The following is an 18,255-nucleotide window of genomic DNA, read 5'->3' on the forward strand; positions in this document are numbered from 1 at the left end:
CCTCGCTCCTCATCTCCCTTCTCTGGTCGGCCGAGAATGCTCGCCACGCCCGCCCGAATTCCATTGCAAACCGCCTCGCCTCCCGTTGCACCGTGGTGTCGCCATTGTGGCCTCCGGGCCGTGCCGCTGTCGCGTCCCCCGTCCCTGCGACCGTGTCATACCCGTCGCTGTCCTTGCCCAGCCCGGCGTAGGACCAGAGCCCGGCAAGCCATCCGGCGCCTGCGCTCCCGCTGGCTGGATCCGCCGCCGACTCAGCCGAGTCAAGCACCTTGTAGAACTCCTCGACCCTGTATTCCCTAGCATTCTTTTCTTCTTCCAACTTGGCATTCCGTTCGTCCTTGTCGTGCTGTTGGGCCTCATGCAACCGTGCCTGGCGCTCCTTGAGGTCGGCGATCGCGTAGGACAAAGCTCGCGACATCTCGTCTGGATCAGGGTGGCTGAACCTGAATCTGAACTTTTGCCTGAGCACCCCCTCCAGTAGACCTCGCCGGCCGGGATGGGTCGGCTGTGGTGGCATAACGATCCGGCGCCGTGTTGTCGCCGCCGTCCCGCCCGTAGTTCTGTCCGCGCCCCCCTCCACGAACCCCATATTCCTGCCCCCCACTCTTTCGTCATGAGTGCCGAATATGTCTCCATCGCGCGCGCAACCCCGCCTGCTGGAGTATGCAGCTGACAGGATGGCGTCAGGTAGATGCTGGATCGTCCTGTTCCACCCGTCGAGCGCTGATGAGTTGGAGAAGCGATGACCATTTGTTGCTGCAGCCGCTGCCATGCCGGGATTCGCCGTGACGATGATGATGAGCAGCACCATTGTCATGTCTTCAACGGCCTGCAGTGCGTTCCCCAGCCGGCACACGTAGGAGCTGACGTCCCGGATCGATTGCTCGAGGGCATCGCGCTGCTTGCTGCCCCGCTGCAAGGGCGCTAGGAGTTGTGACTCGGTCACGGATTGCGCCTCAACGTCCACCATGTATGCCGGAAACAGGGGGAGAAGATCCAGGTCGATGGATCGCCCGACGCGCCGCAGCCGCACCGCAAATGCCGACAACTCCGTGTAAACGCTGGTGATGCTGTTGAGGATTTTTGTCTGCGCCTCAAACGCGGCAGTGTCGAGCTTCGAGCTGACTTCCGGCGCGAGATGGCCAACCCACTCTCGGAGGCCCGCCAGTGTCTCCTCTTCCAGCGACATCCACGACGAAGGCGGCGGTGCGTGCGGAACTGAGCGCTTGGAGCCGGCCAGCCTTTCTGGCGAGGTCCATCCCTCGGCTGTCGCCTTGAGCCCCATGGCGATTAGCAGCAGCAAGGTTGTGCCGGACGAAATCGCGGAACCGGCTTCGGAAAGGCCGCGCCGGGCCTCGGTGAGGTCCCTGTTGACGTGTTCGCATGTCTGGCCGAGCCTCCACCTCGCCGTAGCATTGAGCACAGTCGCCAGCCCTGCCGTCCTGGAATCCAGCCATTACTGGTGTCTCAGCATACAAACAGGTTCCCCCTCAAATGCCTTCCTCCCCTCCCACCCAATCCTCTGGCCCCTTCTGGCCTCTTGCCCTGTAGGCATGGACCCAAGATCCGACTCCCCTCCCCAGGGATCACCAGCTTTCGCCGGTGGTTTTTTTTGAAGTTTGCGCTGCAAGTTGGTCAATCTACAACTCAGTAGGTAGGTATTGGCTTTTCGTTGGCCCTGGGGAGGGGAGTGCAATGTTTAATGGTCAGATGTCCCGCATCCAGCGAGACACCTGAAGCAGTGGTGATGGTGATGATGGTGATGATGGTGGTGATGTGGCTGTGGTGGCAGTGACGGACGCCCTGAACGCTGGCATACCTATGACCACTGTGTGGTGTGTGGCTGGTGTATGCTCGAGCGCCTGGATTACGTCAGCTCAAGCGTTGGGCCCGAAGGTCGAATTATTGGACAGCACGGGCAGTGCTCTGTGGGTGTTGAGTGGAGAGTGGGACCGGGAGGGAGCTCGGACCATGCTGTCATGTGACCTGGCGAATCAGACCACCCTCGCCGCGTCAGGTCGCGTCCAACCTGGGCGCGCGGGGAAGGTCCGCTCTGGCGGAACACATGCGCAATAGCACCTCAGGCGTACCCGACTGCGCTCGCACCGAAACGTCGAGAGAAGAGAGCGCCTTCTTGGGTGGAGACACCCAGGACGAGGACTTCACACGAGGAAGGAAGCAGCTGTGCCACAAAGCATCATCATCTCGTGGTGGCCAGCCACGAGACGCCTTTGCCATGGCCACACACCTGTCCTCCTCCTCGCCATCGTCGCTGCCGCCTTTGTTGTTGTCGTCGTCGCAGTCCCCGAGATGTGACAGACCGCCGCCACTGCCCAATACTTCTTCTGCCGGTTGAGACGTGGTCGGTCCAGGCCATCTTCACCATACTGAATCTTGCGAATGCCGAGAGCTGCGGCGCAGATGTGGATGCTCGCAAAGGGATGCTCGCCAAAGGATGCTCGCCGTTAGGCTTCTCTCGGTCGCCTGGCCTGCTGCCCATGTCAACTGCTGCTGCTTGACGACCAACTCGGGTTCGCACCAACCTTGATTGACCACACGCACATCGTTCCAGCTCGGGACAAGCCCTCCTCTTGAGATCGCTCTCGCCTTGGTGCGCTGAATCTGCTGTCACAAGTCAGTTGTCACTCTCTATCCAAATGTCTCCTATCCCCTTGCCCTACATTTTTCACTAACCTGAAGCATGTAGACAGACCACGTCGTGCGAGGCGAAGCAGTCCATTGTTGCGCCCCGAGACCAACAACGAACCCCGGAGCCAGGCTCGCTGACAATTGAACTCGCTCGATCGACCTGCCAGAAGACGTCAGCCACACTCTTATCCTCGACAAACACCTCCAACCACCATCTCCTTACCGACTCCCGCGATCCAGTTTCTTTGCGAGCGCCCGACAAAGCGTCCCGTCTCTTCCCCCTTCACCGGACGACCGAATAAACATGGGTGTCAAGGTCGGTCTGCAGTGCTGGGATTCGTCATAGCCATGGCCTGGCCAGCGAACAATTTCGAACGAACACGGGGGCTGGATTTGGTCTGCAGTGCTGCTGGGACTGCGCTGCGCTGCGAACCGCTTGAGCAGCCCTACACTTGAGCAGTGGCGCAAAGAGGTGGATGTTTACATCTCCGGCATTATCGAGAAGCTCGTGAAGAACAAGATGAGGCAGTCAAGAATCAGATGGCAACGAACGAACTTGGATGGCGTCTGGGAGAGGGGGGTCAAATTGACGGCTGCCTTCAACAGCCCCGCTCTCTCAGTTGCTAGACATGCCGTTTGCCTCACGTCCTCTCTGTCCTCTGCCCAGCTGTGCCCTCCATTCGGCTTCTTCCTCCCAAAACCTCACCGAAACTCCTCTCACCACGACCGACCGAGACAGATGAACCAGCTCATCGCCGGCGATTCGTCACCTCTCTGTCTCTCTGAACCATCCTGCAGTCCAGTGGGGTGGGGTCCGCTCCGCAAGTCCCTGCTCTGCTCGACTAAGCAGACGGTTGGCCTGCATGAACCTGCGTCTATGCAGCCTGCCGTAATGCTCTACATCTCACGAACTGCTCTCCTCGCTTCATGCTCGCTCCATGCTAAGGGAGGGGCACGAATGGGAAGACGTTCTGGCCAACGGTCTTCTTGTTTGCTAAAATGCGCTAACTGTCTTTTTCTGCTATTTATACTTGCTCTTGCCTAGTAGCCGCAGCCTTCTGGATCACGCCTTCACCTACCTTCACTACGAATCAATCACAACAACTCCTCTTGCAGCCTTCTCGAAGAGCCTACGAGGTTGCGGTGCCACATCTCGGCGCGGGAGTAATAATCTCTGCTGCTCTCGTTCTGCCCCGTCGACATGTGTCGAGGCAACACCGCCACGGTAATTGCGCCCTGCTTATAGTCAGTCTTGTCTACTTTTCGTTTGGACTGACCGGAGGATCGCAGGTTGTCGAGAACGTGACTCTCGAGCACCTGTACACCGGCAACAATGGGCAGATCAAATGGTGCCCTGGGGCGATCCAGTCAATGTACGCCCATTTGGCAACCTACAAGCTCGACTCCCGCACCTGTCAACACGACGGAATGAACAGCATGCTCGCGAAGCTCAACTGCGTCCACGAGAATAGCGACTACCCATCTCTCGTGAACCCCCGCATCGTGCGCAAACTGCGCAGCCTCATTAGCGAGTTGGTGGACATGGGCATCCTCAAGCAAGGCCGCATGCGCACTGTCGTCTAGCCCTCGTAGACACATGCTTGGACGCTACCATCATGGACTGGAGACATCGGACCGCCGTCAGTCGTCCCAGGAGAAGAGCACGAACATCTCGAGGTTCCCAAGGCGCCAGTCGCGGCTGGAGATGATGATGTGATGTCTTGGGTACAAACGGAGACTTCTTCTTGGGGTCCCCCGTACCAGAGACCTCCCTCCGCCTTGCAGATGTCCAGCGGCTTGTCTACCTCGACCTTCGCCCCGACCTTTCGACTTCCTGCTCCCTCCGAGTCTTCGAGGGGAACGAATTTGTCGTCCAGTGGCATCTCTACGTCGACCTTTGAGCCAACACTTCGCCTGCCATCCACGCCTCCAACGGCCCAGCCGCACACATCCACGAGTTCGTCAAGCGGCCTATCCGCCTCGACCTTTGCGCCGACGCTGCGCCTCCCATCTTCTCCCGAGCATGCAACCCCCTCGAGTGGCGTGTCGGCGTCAACCTTTCGGCCAACGCTGCAACCCCCGTCTCCCAAGCGTGGTATCGCCGCCTCTCGCTTCAACTCTCACCCGGCCCCTGACCTTCATGATGGGCGGTCTTCGATCCATCCTTCAGAGTCTGCGAGCGTCGCTCACACCTCTTGACGGCGTCTGGCTCACGGTATTAGCGATTCCCGTGGAGTGGGTCAATGGCTACGCAGACAGTCCCCGCTGGTGCCTGCAAGACCGCAGCCGCCGCCGCCGCCGCCGCCCCCACCGACACCAACCCGGCCCGACCCGCCGCCGCCTCGTACTCCTCCCCAGACTGTCCCGGTTGGCGCGCTTCCCTCTCCGCTAGAAACACCACGGCCTAAGGTGCCGCTCCCCGAGGATCATGGCGACACGGCCCATTCCGACCAGCTCCAAGCAAGCCGTGAGCCTCTTGACGGGCTCATCGCCAGTGTCAAGGAGATCCAGTTGGTCATGATCTCTGAGCGCGAGTCCGACATGATCAGCATTCTCGAATCGATCCAACGCGCCATATTCACGGGCCAGCGGATGGACAGCGTTGCGCCGCTTGTGCAGGAGCTGGAATCGCTCTGCCGGCGACAAGCATGTGAGGTGCAGCAGCCAGGTCAGGACAGACAGGACAGACGGGAGCTGTCGCACCGTCTCAGAGAGGCTCAGCTGGGCGTCACCGAGTTGCGGGCCGTCCTCGCGGTCGGTGATGGCGATGTAGTAGTCAGAGTTGAGGGTCTGCGTGAGGGCAAGAACGGCACCGCAGATGTTCACCTGTTGACGCAGCAATTGGACAATCTCGTCATGACTGGCTCTTAGCCGGTCGCCAACCCTCTATCAGCTAGCGGATTTTGTGGTCCTTGGAACGCTGGAGAACTGCTGCTGGATAGGTCACGTTATGTATTGCAATTTACAGAATCACATGTTTGGAGATTTTTACACCGTGATTGAAATCCATGTCGAATGTTTTCATGTAGCAGGCATTCTTGTAGCGTAAGTGAACGGAGGAAGAAAGCCCGCTCCGTCATGCAGGTACCCGTCTCTGCCCCCGATCTCGTGGCACTTTTCCATCCTCATCGCAACCACCTCCTTTCTGCCAGCCGCGTCCAAGGCGTCTTATCCCAAGATCCACCGCACCTCATGGTCCCTCCCGTCGATTGGGATGCGCGCCCACGCGCCTGTCTCATGTACCTGAAGCACCTCAAGGACACCGACGAGACGGCATACCAAACGCTCATCGCCAAACTCGATGCCGACGATCTCGCCGACGTGAAGTGGGCAGCCTCCGCCCAACGAACGGGCGACCAGGATCAAGCCGACGATACTGACAGCATCGTGTTCTCGGACACGGAGGAGGATCTCCAGTGGCAGGATCCCAAGGCATTCTTCAGATCGTGGACGAATGCCAACGCCAAGGAGCACCGGGCCAAGATCCGCCAGCAGCGGACGGAGATTGAGGCGCGGAAGAAGGGTACGTTGGCCTCTGTTGACTGACATATCCTCATGTGATGCGACGCTGACGGGGTTGGGTTGGGTTCCAGAGCTTGCCACCGTTCACGAACTGGCTGCCGAGGTCACGGTCCCCGATCAGACGACGACGACGACGACGAACATCCTCGAGCCTCCTGTTTCGTCCCCTCCGACTACACAGTCCGGTCCGGCCCAGTCAGCATTCTTGTCGTCTCTCGCCGCCACTACAACCGCTGCACTGGGCCTCTCGACCGCGCCGCCGAGTACCCATACCGGTATAGTCCCCGAACACTACGGACGGGCTCGCCATCATGAGCAAGGCGGACGGAAGCAGACCGGGCTTGGTGATCAATACGGACGGAAGCAGGCCGGGCTTGGTGGTGGTCGGCGCGCGTCGCCTGCCGGGACTTGGAGCACTTCGCCCGGCACGGGTCCCGCCGCGGACGTCCAGGCCATCAAGGACATTGGCCGCCGCAGGTACACGGAGCAGTCGAAGCGGGAGGAGAAGGAGGAGGAGGAGATGATGGATCGGCTTGGACGTCTCCGAGCAGGTTGATAAAGGTTTACCTAGTGTCACGAAAACGTTTAACAGGGAGCTGTTGTTCCATTACACAAGAGGGAAGGACATGGCGAACATGCATATCACAAGTCAAATAGCATTCCTTTCTGCAAACACTACAAGGCAACTCTGGTCCCAAACTCTTGCTAACCGCGCCACGCTCACTGCCTCTTGCCTATGCCACTAACTCGCACGAGATGCTCCAGCGCCTTGCTCTGCGCCAACGCCGCGGCGCTCACAACAGCCTCCGTTATGACCACCGCCAGCTTCGCCTCGTGCTCCCGCAAGGCCAACGAGGCACTCTCAACCCTTTCAACGAGCAGGTCAGGGACTGGCGGTCTCGGCGATCCATCGCTTCGGCTGCATCGACGCTGCAGCTGGTCCACGCGCTTCCGGCACGCCAGCAACCTCACCTCCGCCGCGTCCTGGGCCGCCTGAGCCGCGACGGCCTCGCGTTTCTTGTTGGATGCCTCGGCGATCTGGACACCTAGCTCGCGGAGCTGGCTCAGGGTGTGGATCGCAGCGGAGGAGAGCAGCTGCGGAGGAGGTGGAGGAGCAGCAGCAGCGACAACATCAGTGTGATGGTCGTCCTTGACGCTGCTGCTGCCGTGACGATGACCGTCTTCCCGGTCGCCACCACCACCACCGTCGACAAATGACTTGCCCTTGCGCTCCTTGGCCCGTCGCACACAGCCCGCCTTCCACCACCTGTACGCCGCGACTGGATCGGCGGTCCACTCGCCCCCGGGCGCCGCCTTGGCCCGCGCGACAGGGTCGTCCTCGTCGCCGTTCTTCTTGAGCTCTCGCCCGATGTGCAGGATCATCTCTTCAAAGCCCGGGCGAAACTTGTCGAGCTCCGGGTACGGTCGGAGATCGCAGAGATGGCAGAGCCAGTTCTGCATGCTGGTGTTGGTGCCGGGGCTGTCGGCGGACGCGGGCGATGACGGATCGAACTTAAACTCAACCAGCGTGCGGACAATGATGCCTTTGCAGCGATAGCAGAAGCTGATCTTCTGGCCGTTTCGGGTGTACGAGGGGAGGGGCTTGTGGCAGAGGAACTTGGAGCGAGCAGTGTCAGCGGTCGGACGGGTTTCTCCAGGCTTGCTTCTCCGGCTGACTTACCTCGTCAGAGTTGTGAATGTCTGCCATTGTAGTCTTTAGGAGTGCGCACGCCCGTGTCAGAGAGAGACAGATGGGAAGAGACAGACTTGGCCAGGAGGACACGATGTGCGCTTCTTTCGTGTGAGGACGGATGCCGGTGGTGCGCACGTCTCTTTCCGGAGGAGCAAACAGGGTATTCATTCGTTTGCTCTGCGGCAGGCCAAGTGCAAATTTTCCTCCGCACGCTCTTCATCTCTCCTCTCCATCTCTCACGCATTGCATTTGCGGCGCCATCGGAAATATACCTGGCTATGATCAGCCAACAGCGTCATCAAGCTGTAAAGCGGTCGACAAGCTACCGTCTCCGACGCGGCCCCGGCCTGAGTCTCCCGCGGGCCAGACCTATGCGATAGAGTCCTCTGTTTGCTCCGACATTGGCCCGTCGCTCACGATCAAGCAGCGACCAGAGACGCCGCAGCAAAACACTCAGCATGCTCGCGCCGAGCCGGAGCACCCTGCTTCTTCCAAGACCAAGCAGACGAGGATATTTCCGGCTCTGAAGAAGGAGAGCGTTGGCCGCTCAGCACATCTTGACCGTGAGCTATACCGCGCAGCTATGGACCGAGAGAACGTCAGGAAATGCGAAGCTAACTCGCGAGTGCCATGCAGACGCCGATCTGATGCTACTGGTTACGTCTCCCAGCAAGCTGAAAACTGTCTCCTCAGCGAGCCTCCCTTCGACCGACTTCTCCTCGAACACTTGCTCTCTAACTGACTTTTCGAAAGACCCTTCCTCGACGAGCATCTCTCCAGGCGACTTTTCGAAAAACCTTTCTCTGATGGATCCTTCATCAAAGATCCTCCCCTCGACGAACCTCTCTTCGACAGACCTCTCTTCGACAGACCTCTCTTCGACCGACTTGTCGAAGAAACTCCGCCTGGCGAATGTCTCTTTGACCGACTCCTCCTCGACGGACCTCTCAACGACCGGTGGCGCCAACAGCCAGACCCTCGACCTCCTTCCCCGGAATGCCATCCCCGCCGACGCTGAAGACGCAAAACAACCAAAGAATACTGTGCTCAAGACGTTTGGCCACTCCGTGGAGCCAGCTAACGAGAAGCCCGCAGCCCCCGCAACGGTCGCGACGAGACCTGAGCCATCACCTTTACAGCCCAACATGTCTCCTCCTCCTCCCACGCCCGGACTGCGGCCAACGATGACGACGGCGCGTTCTCCCTCGAGCCCGACAGCATCTCGGGCACCTGCAGTTGTGAAGCGACACGCGTCGTTGGCTCCTCGGTTACCGATCCGCGTTCATGCGTCGCCATCGTCCTCTGTGTCGCCTCTGACGACTGGTCGCAAATGCATGTGGTGCGGTGGTCGAGAACATGCCTCAGTGGACTGCGACAAGGTGCCAGCCACACGAGAGGCGGCTGTGGATCTTCCTCCGGCTTCTGATGGGTGTAGACTGCATTTTGGTTTGGATCCGGGCGGACATCTTGGGGTGGACCGGGCTTGGGTTCTGCCAGATTCGCGCAGCTTCATGTCAGACGATAGGGGACATTTGCTCTCGTTGGTAGCCAATGACAAGTCTTCTTGTTGTCGCCAACGTATCGATGATGGTCGGGTATACGTCCTCTCTTGGTTGCTCCAGGCACGTTGTGTGGCGCGGTGCCATTCCACTCGAGCAGATGTTCTGCCCAGGTGGGATGGTGCTGGTCAATGACATTCTTAGGGAGGGGACATGGTGGGTGGGTGCCTTCCCTCGTGGCACTGCAGCGTCAACGGAAGCCACTTCCTGCCTGCCTGCCTGCGACTTCCGTTTTCTTCGGACGCACCCAAAATCGATGCGTCCGAAGGCGGCCCCACCAATCATTGAGCTGCGTCCAAGCCAACATGTGACTTCCGTTCCAAAGCCACACCATACCTACTGTCAGACCCGCACTGCGTAACCAGTGTATGCACTGACCAGAAAACTCGGATTATTGATTTTCACGTGTAATATAGCTTATTTGAATTAGCACCATGATGGCCTCTTTTGCCTTACTTAAATTGACGGCAACGTGGCCACTTAGTTAGAAACGTCAGGAGATGAATAGAGATCGAAGATCGCACCATGATCACTGGCCATACTGTTGCCCAACACCTACCTTCTCTTGTCGTCGCCTCCCACCGTCATCTCCCACCGTCATCACCCACCGTTACTTCCCGCGTCAACTTCCTTTTGCTGCGCCCGGTGTACAGGCTCATGCATAACACCTTAAAGGTTTATAGCCAGAGCACCCTTACCATAACCACAAGCATAAATCCCCGGCAAAGAATGTACAAAACTAGTAACATGTAGAGTGACAAAATGTGTGTAGAGTGCGTTGATGGCCGCAATCGATCTGCCTGGTGATGGAGGGCAGATATTGAGCATGGGGCATTGGCGAGAGCGAAGGGGACCAGGGAACCCGTGATGACAATGGCGGATGCACGCCATGCCCATGGCTCCAACTTTGAAGAGAAGGAGTGGTTCCAGCCAAGACAGTAGAGGGCCCCGAATACCATTCCCACAATGATGCCTGCGACGTCATCGTCCATCAGCAGGACGCCTCCGAATGTAGTGAAGCAGGTGAGCGATAAGTCAGAAGGCGGAAGTTTAGTGGCGTCGAATCCCGTGCTGCCCATGCCGAATGGCGGAACGAAGTTGCGTTCAAGGAATGGGGACCCGCTATAGAAGCTGAGCCAGTGAATATCCTCATCGGTCACTGGGCGAGTCCCCTTAGGACGCTCTAACAGTGTGTTGTATCGGCCGTTCAACCCCCTGAGGCTGGTTCCAAAACATGGCGTAGGCCATCAAGGCGCACAAGACGTACGTCAACGTTGCGAGCTCAATTTGGGCGGGAGACTGACCGAGGCAAGGCTGCGTAATACTCCTCATCGCGAAACAGACAAGCTGGAAGATTACCAGACCCCTGGCATAGGCACTTGTCTTGCCTTTATCTTTTATATCCTCCTCGCTGATTGATGGACCTTCGTCCAAAAGACAAAGATTCTGAGCAGCAACGATTTGTATGGCGTTCAAGTAGAGAGTTACCGTATCGGTGGTATTAGAGAGACAGGTAGATGAGCTGTTTCTGTCCTGCGGGGCAAGGTCCTGACTGATTGGGTCTGGCTCTGAAAGGATAGCCTCATCCTGTCGAGCATACACAGTACTACCAGGCCTACCTTCGGGGCTGACAAGATCGGTGAGGTACACAAGCCCCAGGTCTATTGAATCCCTGTGAGCGTTCGACGGTCCGGCTGGAGACTCCCCCGTTCTAGAATATATGTTGGTAGCGGTTGCTGTTGCTGTTTCCGGATGCCGGGACGACGCAGCGACAGCGCGAGTATCCATTTCTGAGAGCTCAATTGACGTTTCTGGGGCTTGCAGAGTGTCATCGGGCTCTCGTTCAGCCCGTGCCTGCTCACCTGCGGGATATCGGATTATTCTTAAGAAAGGTTGAGCCAAATACTGGAAGGTCGCTATGACGGCCCAATGTGCCTTTTCCAGCCATGTCCGTAGCACTTCCATCTTATGATGGAAGCCAATCGCGATCTTCCGCAGCGTCGAGTTCTCCCTCGCTCTGCTGTTTGCCAGATGAATAAGAAACTGACGGTCATGAGATTCCGGAATGCTGTCGCCGTCTTTCTGAAACTTAAACTCTATTCCGCCCATGTTCGCGAAGCAAGCGTGCCTTTTACCCCAGGTCTGTATGTTTCCATGACCTGAGCGAAAGACTTCGGCGCCAATGGATGACGCTCGCCACGTCCCAAACGCCATGCTCACGAGAAACTCTGGGGCAAATACAACCATGCCTGTCCATACTAGTTGGCGCCGAAGCTGTCGAGTCGGGGCGGCATCCCACCATCGCCGGAGGAAGAAGGTGGATTGGCTCTCAGGGTGTGGCGGCGAGACGTTGAGATGTAGCGCCAGGAATGTGCTGCTGATAATGGCGGCGAGACATCCAAATACGACGTCTGATGGTTCATCGTTTGCCAGACGCAACCATTTGAGGGCGGGATGGATCGTTTCGGACATTCCCGTGACGCTGGTGGAACAAAATCGAAATTGATTTAAAGATTTATGATGCGGTCCAAAATGCCGTAGCCTGAATAGATTTCAACGAGGACAGTAAAGTCGAGAACTTGAGAGAAATAGAAGGCTAAAACAGTCCCTTGGGTATACCTTATGAGCGTGTTATGCAATAGTCATGACGCAATCCGTCAGTTGCCTGATGCATGGTTCGTTGGCAAGTTGGTCGCCTCGAGCAAAGCCCAATTACAGCCTGATCGCCACACTCTCAGCAATTCCGCCTAAGGCAGAATACTTTTTAAGTAGGCAGGATCTTCCTTCGACTGGACCTTCCTAAGCTGGCACGATGCATACATCGACAGTCAAAACGCACTGTGATAACACGGCTGGGTGGTCAACCCAGTTTTTCGACCTGACGCAATACAGGTCACATGTGTCTGCGTATCGCCATCGCGTCGCGGCGCGTCTCAGCCGCCCTCACATCACGTCACGTTGTGCCCGAGCCCTTCATCGTCGCAAGGCAATTGAAGGAAAGCCGAGAGTCTCAATTCAGCCCCGCTTGGTTTCTCTTGTTGTGTCTTGTCTTTTCCCCACAAGCATCAACGCCTTCTCGCATCATCCCTTACTTGGAGAAAATCAACGAGGCCGGTGGCCGTGGACAAGTATTATTAGGGGATTCCAAGCGCTACCACAGACGTGGGAGCTTCTAGGTTCTCTGCATAGTGCTAGATATGTGGGATTCTCCCTTGCTTGCAAGAGAGAATCAGGTGGCGTCCAACACGTCCGCTGGTACCCCCTCAGCGGGGCCGCAGCCAAAACGTCCATCGTCCCCGACCGACCAGCGGGACAGCAGAAAGACTGACAACGCAAAAAGGTACATACAACACCGGGCATTCGCCGGTCGTCACCGACCCGACTACTACTCCAGCCCTCACTGGCTTATCTATGGGAGAGCGGACGGGATCCCGAGTTCTCCAGTGGGTGTGGTCGTATGTGACAGTATCGCAGAAAAGATTAGTTATAACGGCGAGGCCTACAGTTGATAGCCTCATAATGATGATGGTGAGAAGGGAAAAGTCTGGGTGTTCCTCCTACGATCCGACATCGGAACATTCGGGGGTATACGTGTTATATGCATATTCTGGATATATAATCCTTGTGCCTGACATGTCCGTATGCAGACATTCTTCTCTGATTTTGCATGTAACTTCATCTGTCTGGCACTCTGAGCCAGCCCCACATGCGCACACCCCTGCCTGATTTTTACTGGTCCTCATAGTAATTCGGTCGGTCGGGGCTGTGAGAAATAACGACACCACAGACTCCCAGGCAACAAAGCACCTAACTTCACCCTTAGTCTACCAGCACAATTCGCCATACTTTTTTGCCGTTGGCAACATGTTTCACCATGATGTTTTGTCTATGATGGTAGGGAAGTTCAGCGGCGGCCCGGACCTCTTTGGCAAGGAGACTGGAGCGCGCCTCCCCCTCCTCTTTGCCAAGGTGATGGAGGCTCGGCCAGCTGCGTCACAGAGTCTGCTCTTCCGTCTTCCACCAGAGATCCTCGGCGACATAATGGACTTGATTGCAGATGACAAGCCCTCTCTGGCGTCTCTTGCTCTTGTCAATAGTGACTGCAGGCAGCTCGCTCGATCCTGCCAATTCGCGGTGGTCACCTTCGACTACAGCCCCGCATCTCATCAAGTTGCCAAACTCCTCTCAACAGAGGCCGTCTCTAAGAGTCCTCAGTCGCGCGGGCGAATTGGACCATGTATTCGAAGTGTGAAAGTGGCGTCGGACCCTGGCTGGCTCAGCGGTTTCTATAAAGAGCTCCATGACTCGGTTTGGGGAGCCGACAGAGGCGAAATAACTGATGCTAAAAGAGAGTACATTGGTTCACTGCAAAAAGAGGCAGAGTTGGAGTACATGGCCTGTTACCAGATGCCTATTCTTACTGCCATCGGAGCGATGCTAAATTTGGAGGCCATTTCCTGGCTCGACGGAATGTTCCAGAATGCCGAGTTATTTACGATCCTCGCTGGGTCTTCCGTTCAACATATCAGATTTCACAGCACAGTAAGCGAGGGACTTCTAGGGATACTAGACCAGCTTCCTGCAAATTTATTTCAACAAGTTCGGTGTTTAGACCTCAAATTTAACCTTTGTCGAGAATGTCAACGCGAGGCTGAGGAGGTCACAATGACAGATTTGGATATGGACACCGCCAATGTACCCGACGACGGAGATTCATTCCCGGAACGAAAGCTTGAAAGTGATTGCGACGTCATCGCAGCACTTATCAAGCGGTGCGAGCAGAGTCTCGAGACACTAGTCGTGCGCAGATTGTTCCCGCTGGAAAAGACTGAAGAGAGACTATCATTGTCAAGCCAAGATATCAATCTCTGCAGTCTACGAACTCTCGATTTGTCGGACTGCATAGAGGTAGACCTGAACGCTTCGCGTGTCATGCTCTGCCCATCGCTTCGCCATCTCTCCATGCCATGGATATGGGACGCGTCCTTCTTATCTTGCGAGACACTTCGAAACCTCGAGACCTTAGTTATTCCATACCTAAAGGAAACCCCGAGGAAGCCCTCTACTGTTGGCCCAATGATGGAGTTCCTCAATCGCCACCCCCACATCAAGAAATTGTGTCTCGGCCTAGGCACAGACGTCTTCATTGACAAGCGCCTCCTGCCCTGCTTGTCCAATGGTAATTGGGCCAATTTGAACTCACTATCGTTGACATGGGACGGGCCAGGCATGGAGGAATCAACTCGGCTGCACATTGCCCGGGTGTCCGGGCTTGCACTAGCCGCGATTGGGTCCTTGGATAGCCTCGAGCAGCTCAGTTTGACTGCAGGAGTGACTGCTGGCTGGCGTCGCCGATGGCTGATTGACCACGATGCTCTTCGAGAGTCTCTCAAAGGCCTCACACGATTGAAGAGACTCGCCATATCCCGGGATACGTACCCGGTTTCATACGACCTGGGAGAGCCGGAGTTCTACTACGACATCAGAATCCCCGATCTGGAGGACTACGTGCTTGCCAAGAAGCGAAACTGGATAAATGAGCTCGAGCCGATTGAGGGTTTTGACAGCGAGACCGTGGATGAGGAGCATGAAATTTGGGAGTACGCACACCGCTACAAAATGTTCAAGCAAGCCGAGAAGTACGCCGAGGTGATTCCGACGTTGGAATGGGTCTACTGCGGCGAATGGCCCATGGAGTTCTTTGGTGGGCCGGTCTATGAGGATGGGTTGTGGGACGGGCAGACGACGCGTAAGGTGGCGTGGCCACTGGCCAGAGCACGGGATTCGTGCTGGTCGTATTTACGTCAAACGTTTGGCATAGGCCATGAAGAAGATTGAAATGTGATTCGCCGGTGAAGGAGAGGAAAGGCTGGGAGGAGCGGGGACCGAGCAGCTTTGACTGAAGACGAAGGTTATGCGATCTGTAGCGCTGCAACCCAATCAGATATCTGCTATAATTATCTCGCACTTCCTCGACGCGAGGGGTAAGCAGACCTAATGTCTCATTGCCATCCGCCGTCAACCTGGGTCTTGTGAGAGTGGGAATATTTCCCGGCTGCTGCTCAGAATCATCAACGGGTGGCAGATCGCTGACTCTATTGGCACTTGTGTATGTTCCAGGTGACAACGCAAAGAACAACGATAATTGCGCCAGCAGTCTTTCCTTGTTGGGCGCGCCTTTTTATATAGCACTGATCCTGAGGCTTCGTGAACAAGACTATGACGACCTTCTCTCTGTTGACCAGTCGAAGCAGCAACTTGAGCTCTGGCGTACCAGAGGCCCATTTAGCAAGCTTCTTCACAACATCATTAGGTGTACTCAATCATCACCCCAAAGATGCAAGAATTTCTTGAAATAAGAAACAAGACACCAAAAGACAAATGTCTAATCTCTGAGCCCTCTCAGCAAGAGTTGCAGTCAACGTCTGACAATAATACACAATAGAACTTTACCAGGCGATTCGCGCTCTCTTCATATTACCCCATAGGTGGCTATAGAGGTTTCTCTGCTGTCCTGGCCCTCGAATATTTCCCCGTGAGAGTTATGCGGCAGTTAACAAGGTACGCCTCTAGGCGGTAAACTGCGAAGAAGAAAAACTTAGAAGGGAAGAAGGATACCTCATGATCCGACGTGCCCTCGTTAAGCATAACCAGATTACAGGTCATATGCTCAATAACATAATACTTCCCAAGCCTGGAGATCGAATACCCATGGAATATCATCTCACCGAAAAGGGCTGCCACCTTCTCACTAAGATAAAAGAAGTCTTTAAGCCGCTCTACCATCAGACCAAGCAGTGTGAGGGCTGGCATGAGAAGGCTGTCCACAGTCAACCATGTGAGGTCACGTCTATTTTCAATTGTACTTCTCATGTTCCCAGCAGTTGTGGTTGATGCTATTCCTGTTGCGCCATGTCAGCGTCACTGCTGGTCATGGCCATCAACACAGTCGTCCAGATAGCATCATTCTGGGATACCTAGCGACCGTAGAGGAAGTTCCATCTTGGTGCTCTGGCGCAATGAGATGTTAGACGTTACGTAAACGCATCGGGACGCAACTTGTGGAACTTTGGAAACCAGTCACCGCCTTTGAAATCGAAACGAATTGATGCATCCTTGTTCATGCCCAGCTCAGGAGGAAGTGCAACAGCAATAATGTCTGTCGCCACACTATTGCGAAGGCTCGATGCTTTGGTTTCAACCATTCACTGGGCAATTAATGCCGTCCCACTTCACGTCCTCATACTCCGACGCTATGTCTTTTGTGGAGGTGTTGGCCTTTGAGGTTGAAGCCTTCCGTCTTCTCGCCGATGTCGTGAAGGAACAGCAATCGCTTGGCCACTTCTGTATTTCTCTCGTCTTGAAGGTTTGCGAGGCATATTTGCGATTTCTTTATTGTTTCTGTGCCTTGTAGCCTCCTTCTTACATGTACGAATTTTGATGTTGCGTTTCTCGGCCTTTTTAACTGACCTGTGAACATCAGCATTAGACATGCTCGCTTTTTGGTTGGAGAGCTCTGCGGAGTTAGTGGAGGGTGTGCCGGAACCTTGCTCTTTATCCCTCGCAATGGCCGTCGACTGGCAGTGCGTTGGTGTTTTGAAAAAGATCCATAATGCGCAGAGTTATGGGTTGGGAATATGGAAAAAGTCAGAATGCGTCTTGATGAAAATCAAAGCTCCTAGGCGACGATGTTTTATTCTGCAAGCAACTATTATGAATGTTTGTGGACGATGACTTTACTTCTCTCCTGATGGATCTTGCCTTCAAATTATTGTTTTCCTGACGGTTTGTTTCCCTGACGGTGTACTCCTCCGATGGTTTACACTGCTGTGGAACTTACGTCAGATCTCCAAGCTTTCAACGGTGGCGTTTCCTTCGAGTATCTTCGGAAGCTTTGTGTCACTCCGATGTGCTCGTCCTTCCGAATAGTGACCTTGATAACGATCTGAGCCCATGTGCATGTCCAGACATCTCGCGCGAGACGGCGGTCTTTCGATTGCAAGAGTTAGGAACGTGTCCAACAATCTTCAGGGCACGGAACGGACAAGATTGCGGGGTTCTGGTCGCAAAAGGCACTCCTCATGGATTTGCTGCCAGCCGATGAGACTGATCGAATACCAGGGGTGAGAAACTTGGAAGAACGAGCGAGAGCCGGGCGCATCGTGCTACGCCGATCGAGGATCTTAAAAGAGGCGTCTAAAATAATATAATTGATTACTTGAGAATTACAATTTTTAACATATCAGCAGATGTTTTTATGCAATAGAATCTCCGCATGTCAAATTCTAGATAACAAGTGCAACTGACTCACAACTTCAAATCTGCATCTCGGCAATCGCCTCGAGCCAGTGCCGTGAAGCAGCAGTCTTAAGGGACTCTGCCTTCTCTCGATCTAAATGTATCGAGCCTTTTAAATCAGTGCTATCTGAGAACGCTGCGGTCCGAACTCTGCGGAGAACTCAATTCAGTCGAACTGCCGCTGAGGAGGGGAGCGTGCGGTACGCCTTGCTGCGATCGTGATGCAGGGAAATTAGGAAGTTCACACATTGAAATTTCCCGTCGCGACACCGGAGCGATTCCCATTCTCTGGAGATACCTCGCATGTTGCAGATCGTCTGTCTCACCTAGCCCGACCGAAATGGTTGCGTCGGCCGGCAATGAGCCCCGGGCCGGGACCGATTGCCCCACATTCGGAGTGTCCGGTCCTACCTTAGCGCAGTGAAAACCCGGGCAGGCAAGAGCTAGCAGTATGTGCAGCGCCCCAGTAACTTCCAGGTCGTGTTCCGTTTCAAGGTGCAGCCAACACGCCTCGCCAGGCAAGACCTGCCGGAT

At 55.6% G+C, this 18,255-nt stretch overlaps 1 protein-coding gene across 1 annotated transcript; it reads left to right on the forward strand.

The window, feature by feature from the left end:
- Nucleotides 1–13,287: 13,287 nt before the first annotated feature.
- CGCA056_v014972 (uncharacterized protein) lies at nucleotides 13,288–15,261 on the forward strand (the record flags this gene model as incomplete). Its single annotated transcript, XM_037330214.1, has 1 exon — nucleotides 13,288–15,261. The coding sequence occupies one exon, from the start codon at nucleotides 13,288–13,290 to the stop codon at nucleotides 15,259–15,261; it is 1,974 nt and encodes a 657-aa protein (XP_037171391.1).
- Nucleotides 15,262–18,255: the final 2,994 nt, after the last annotated feature.

Source organism: Colletotrichum aenigma (assembly GCF_013390185.1).
Source record: "Colletotrichum aenigma strain Cg56 chromosome Unknown KSG_Cg56_contig11, whole genome shotgun sequence".
Lineage (NCBI taxonomy): Eukaryota > Fungi > Ascomycota > Sordariomycetes > Glomerellales > Glomerellaceae > Colletotrichum > Colletotrichum aenigma.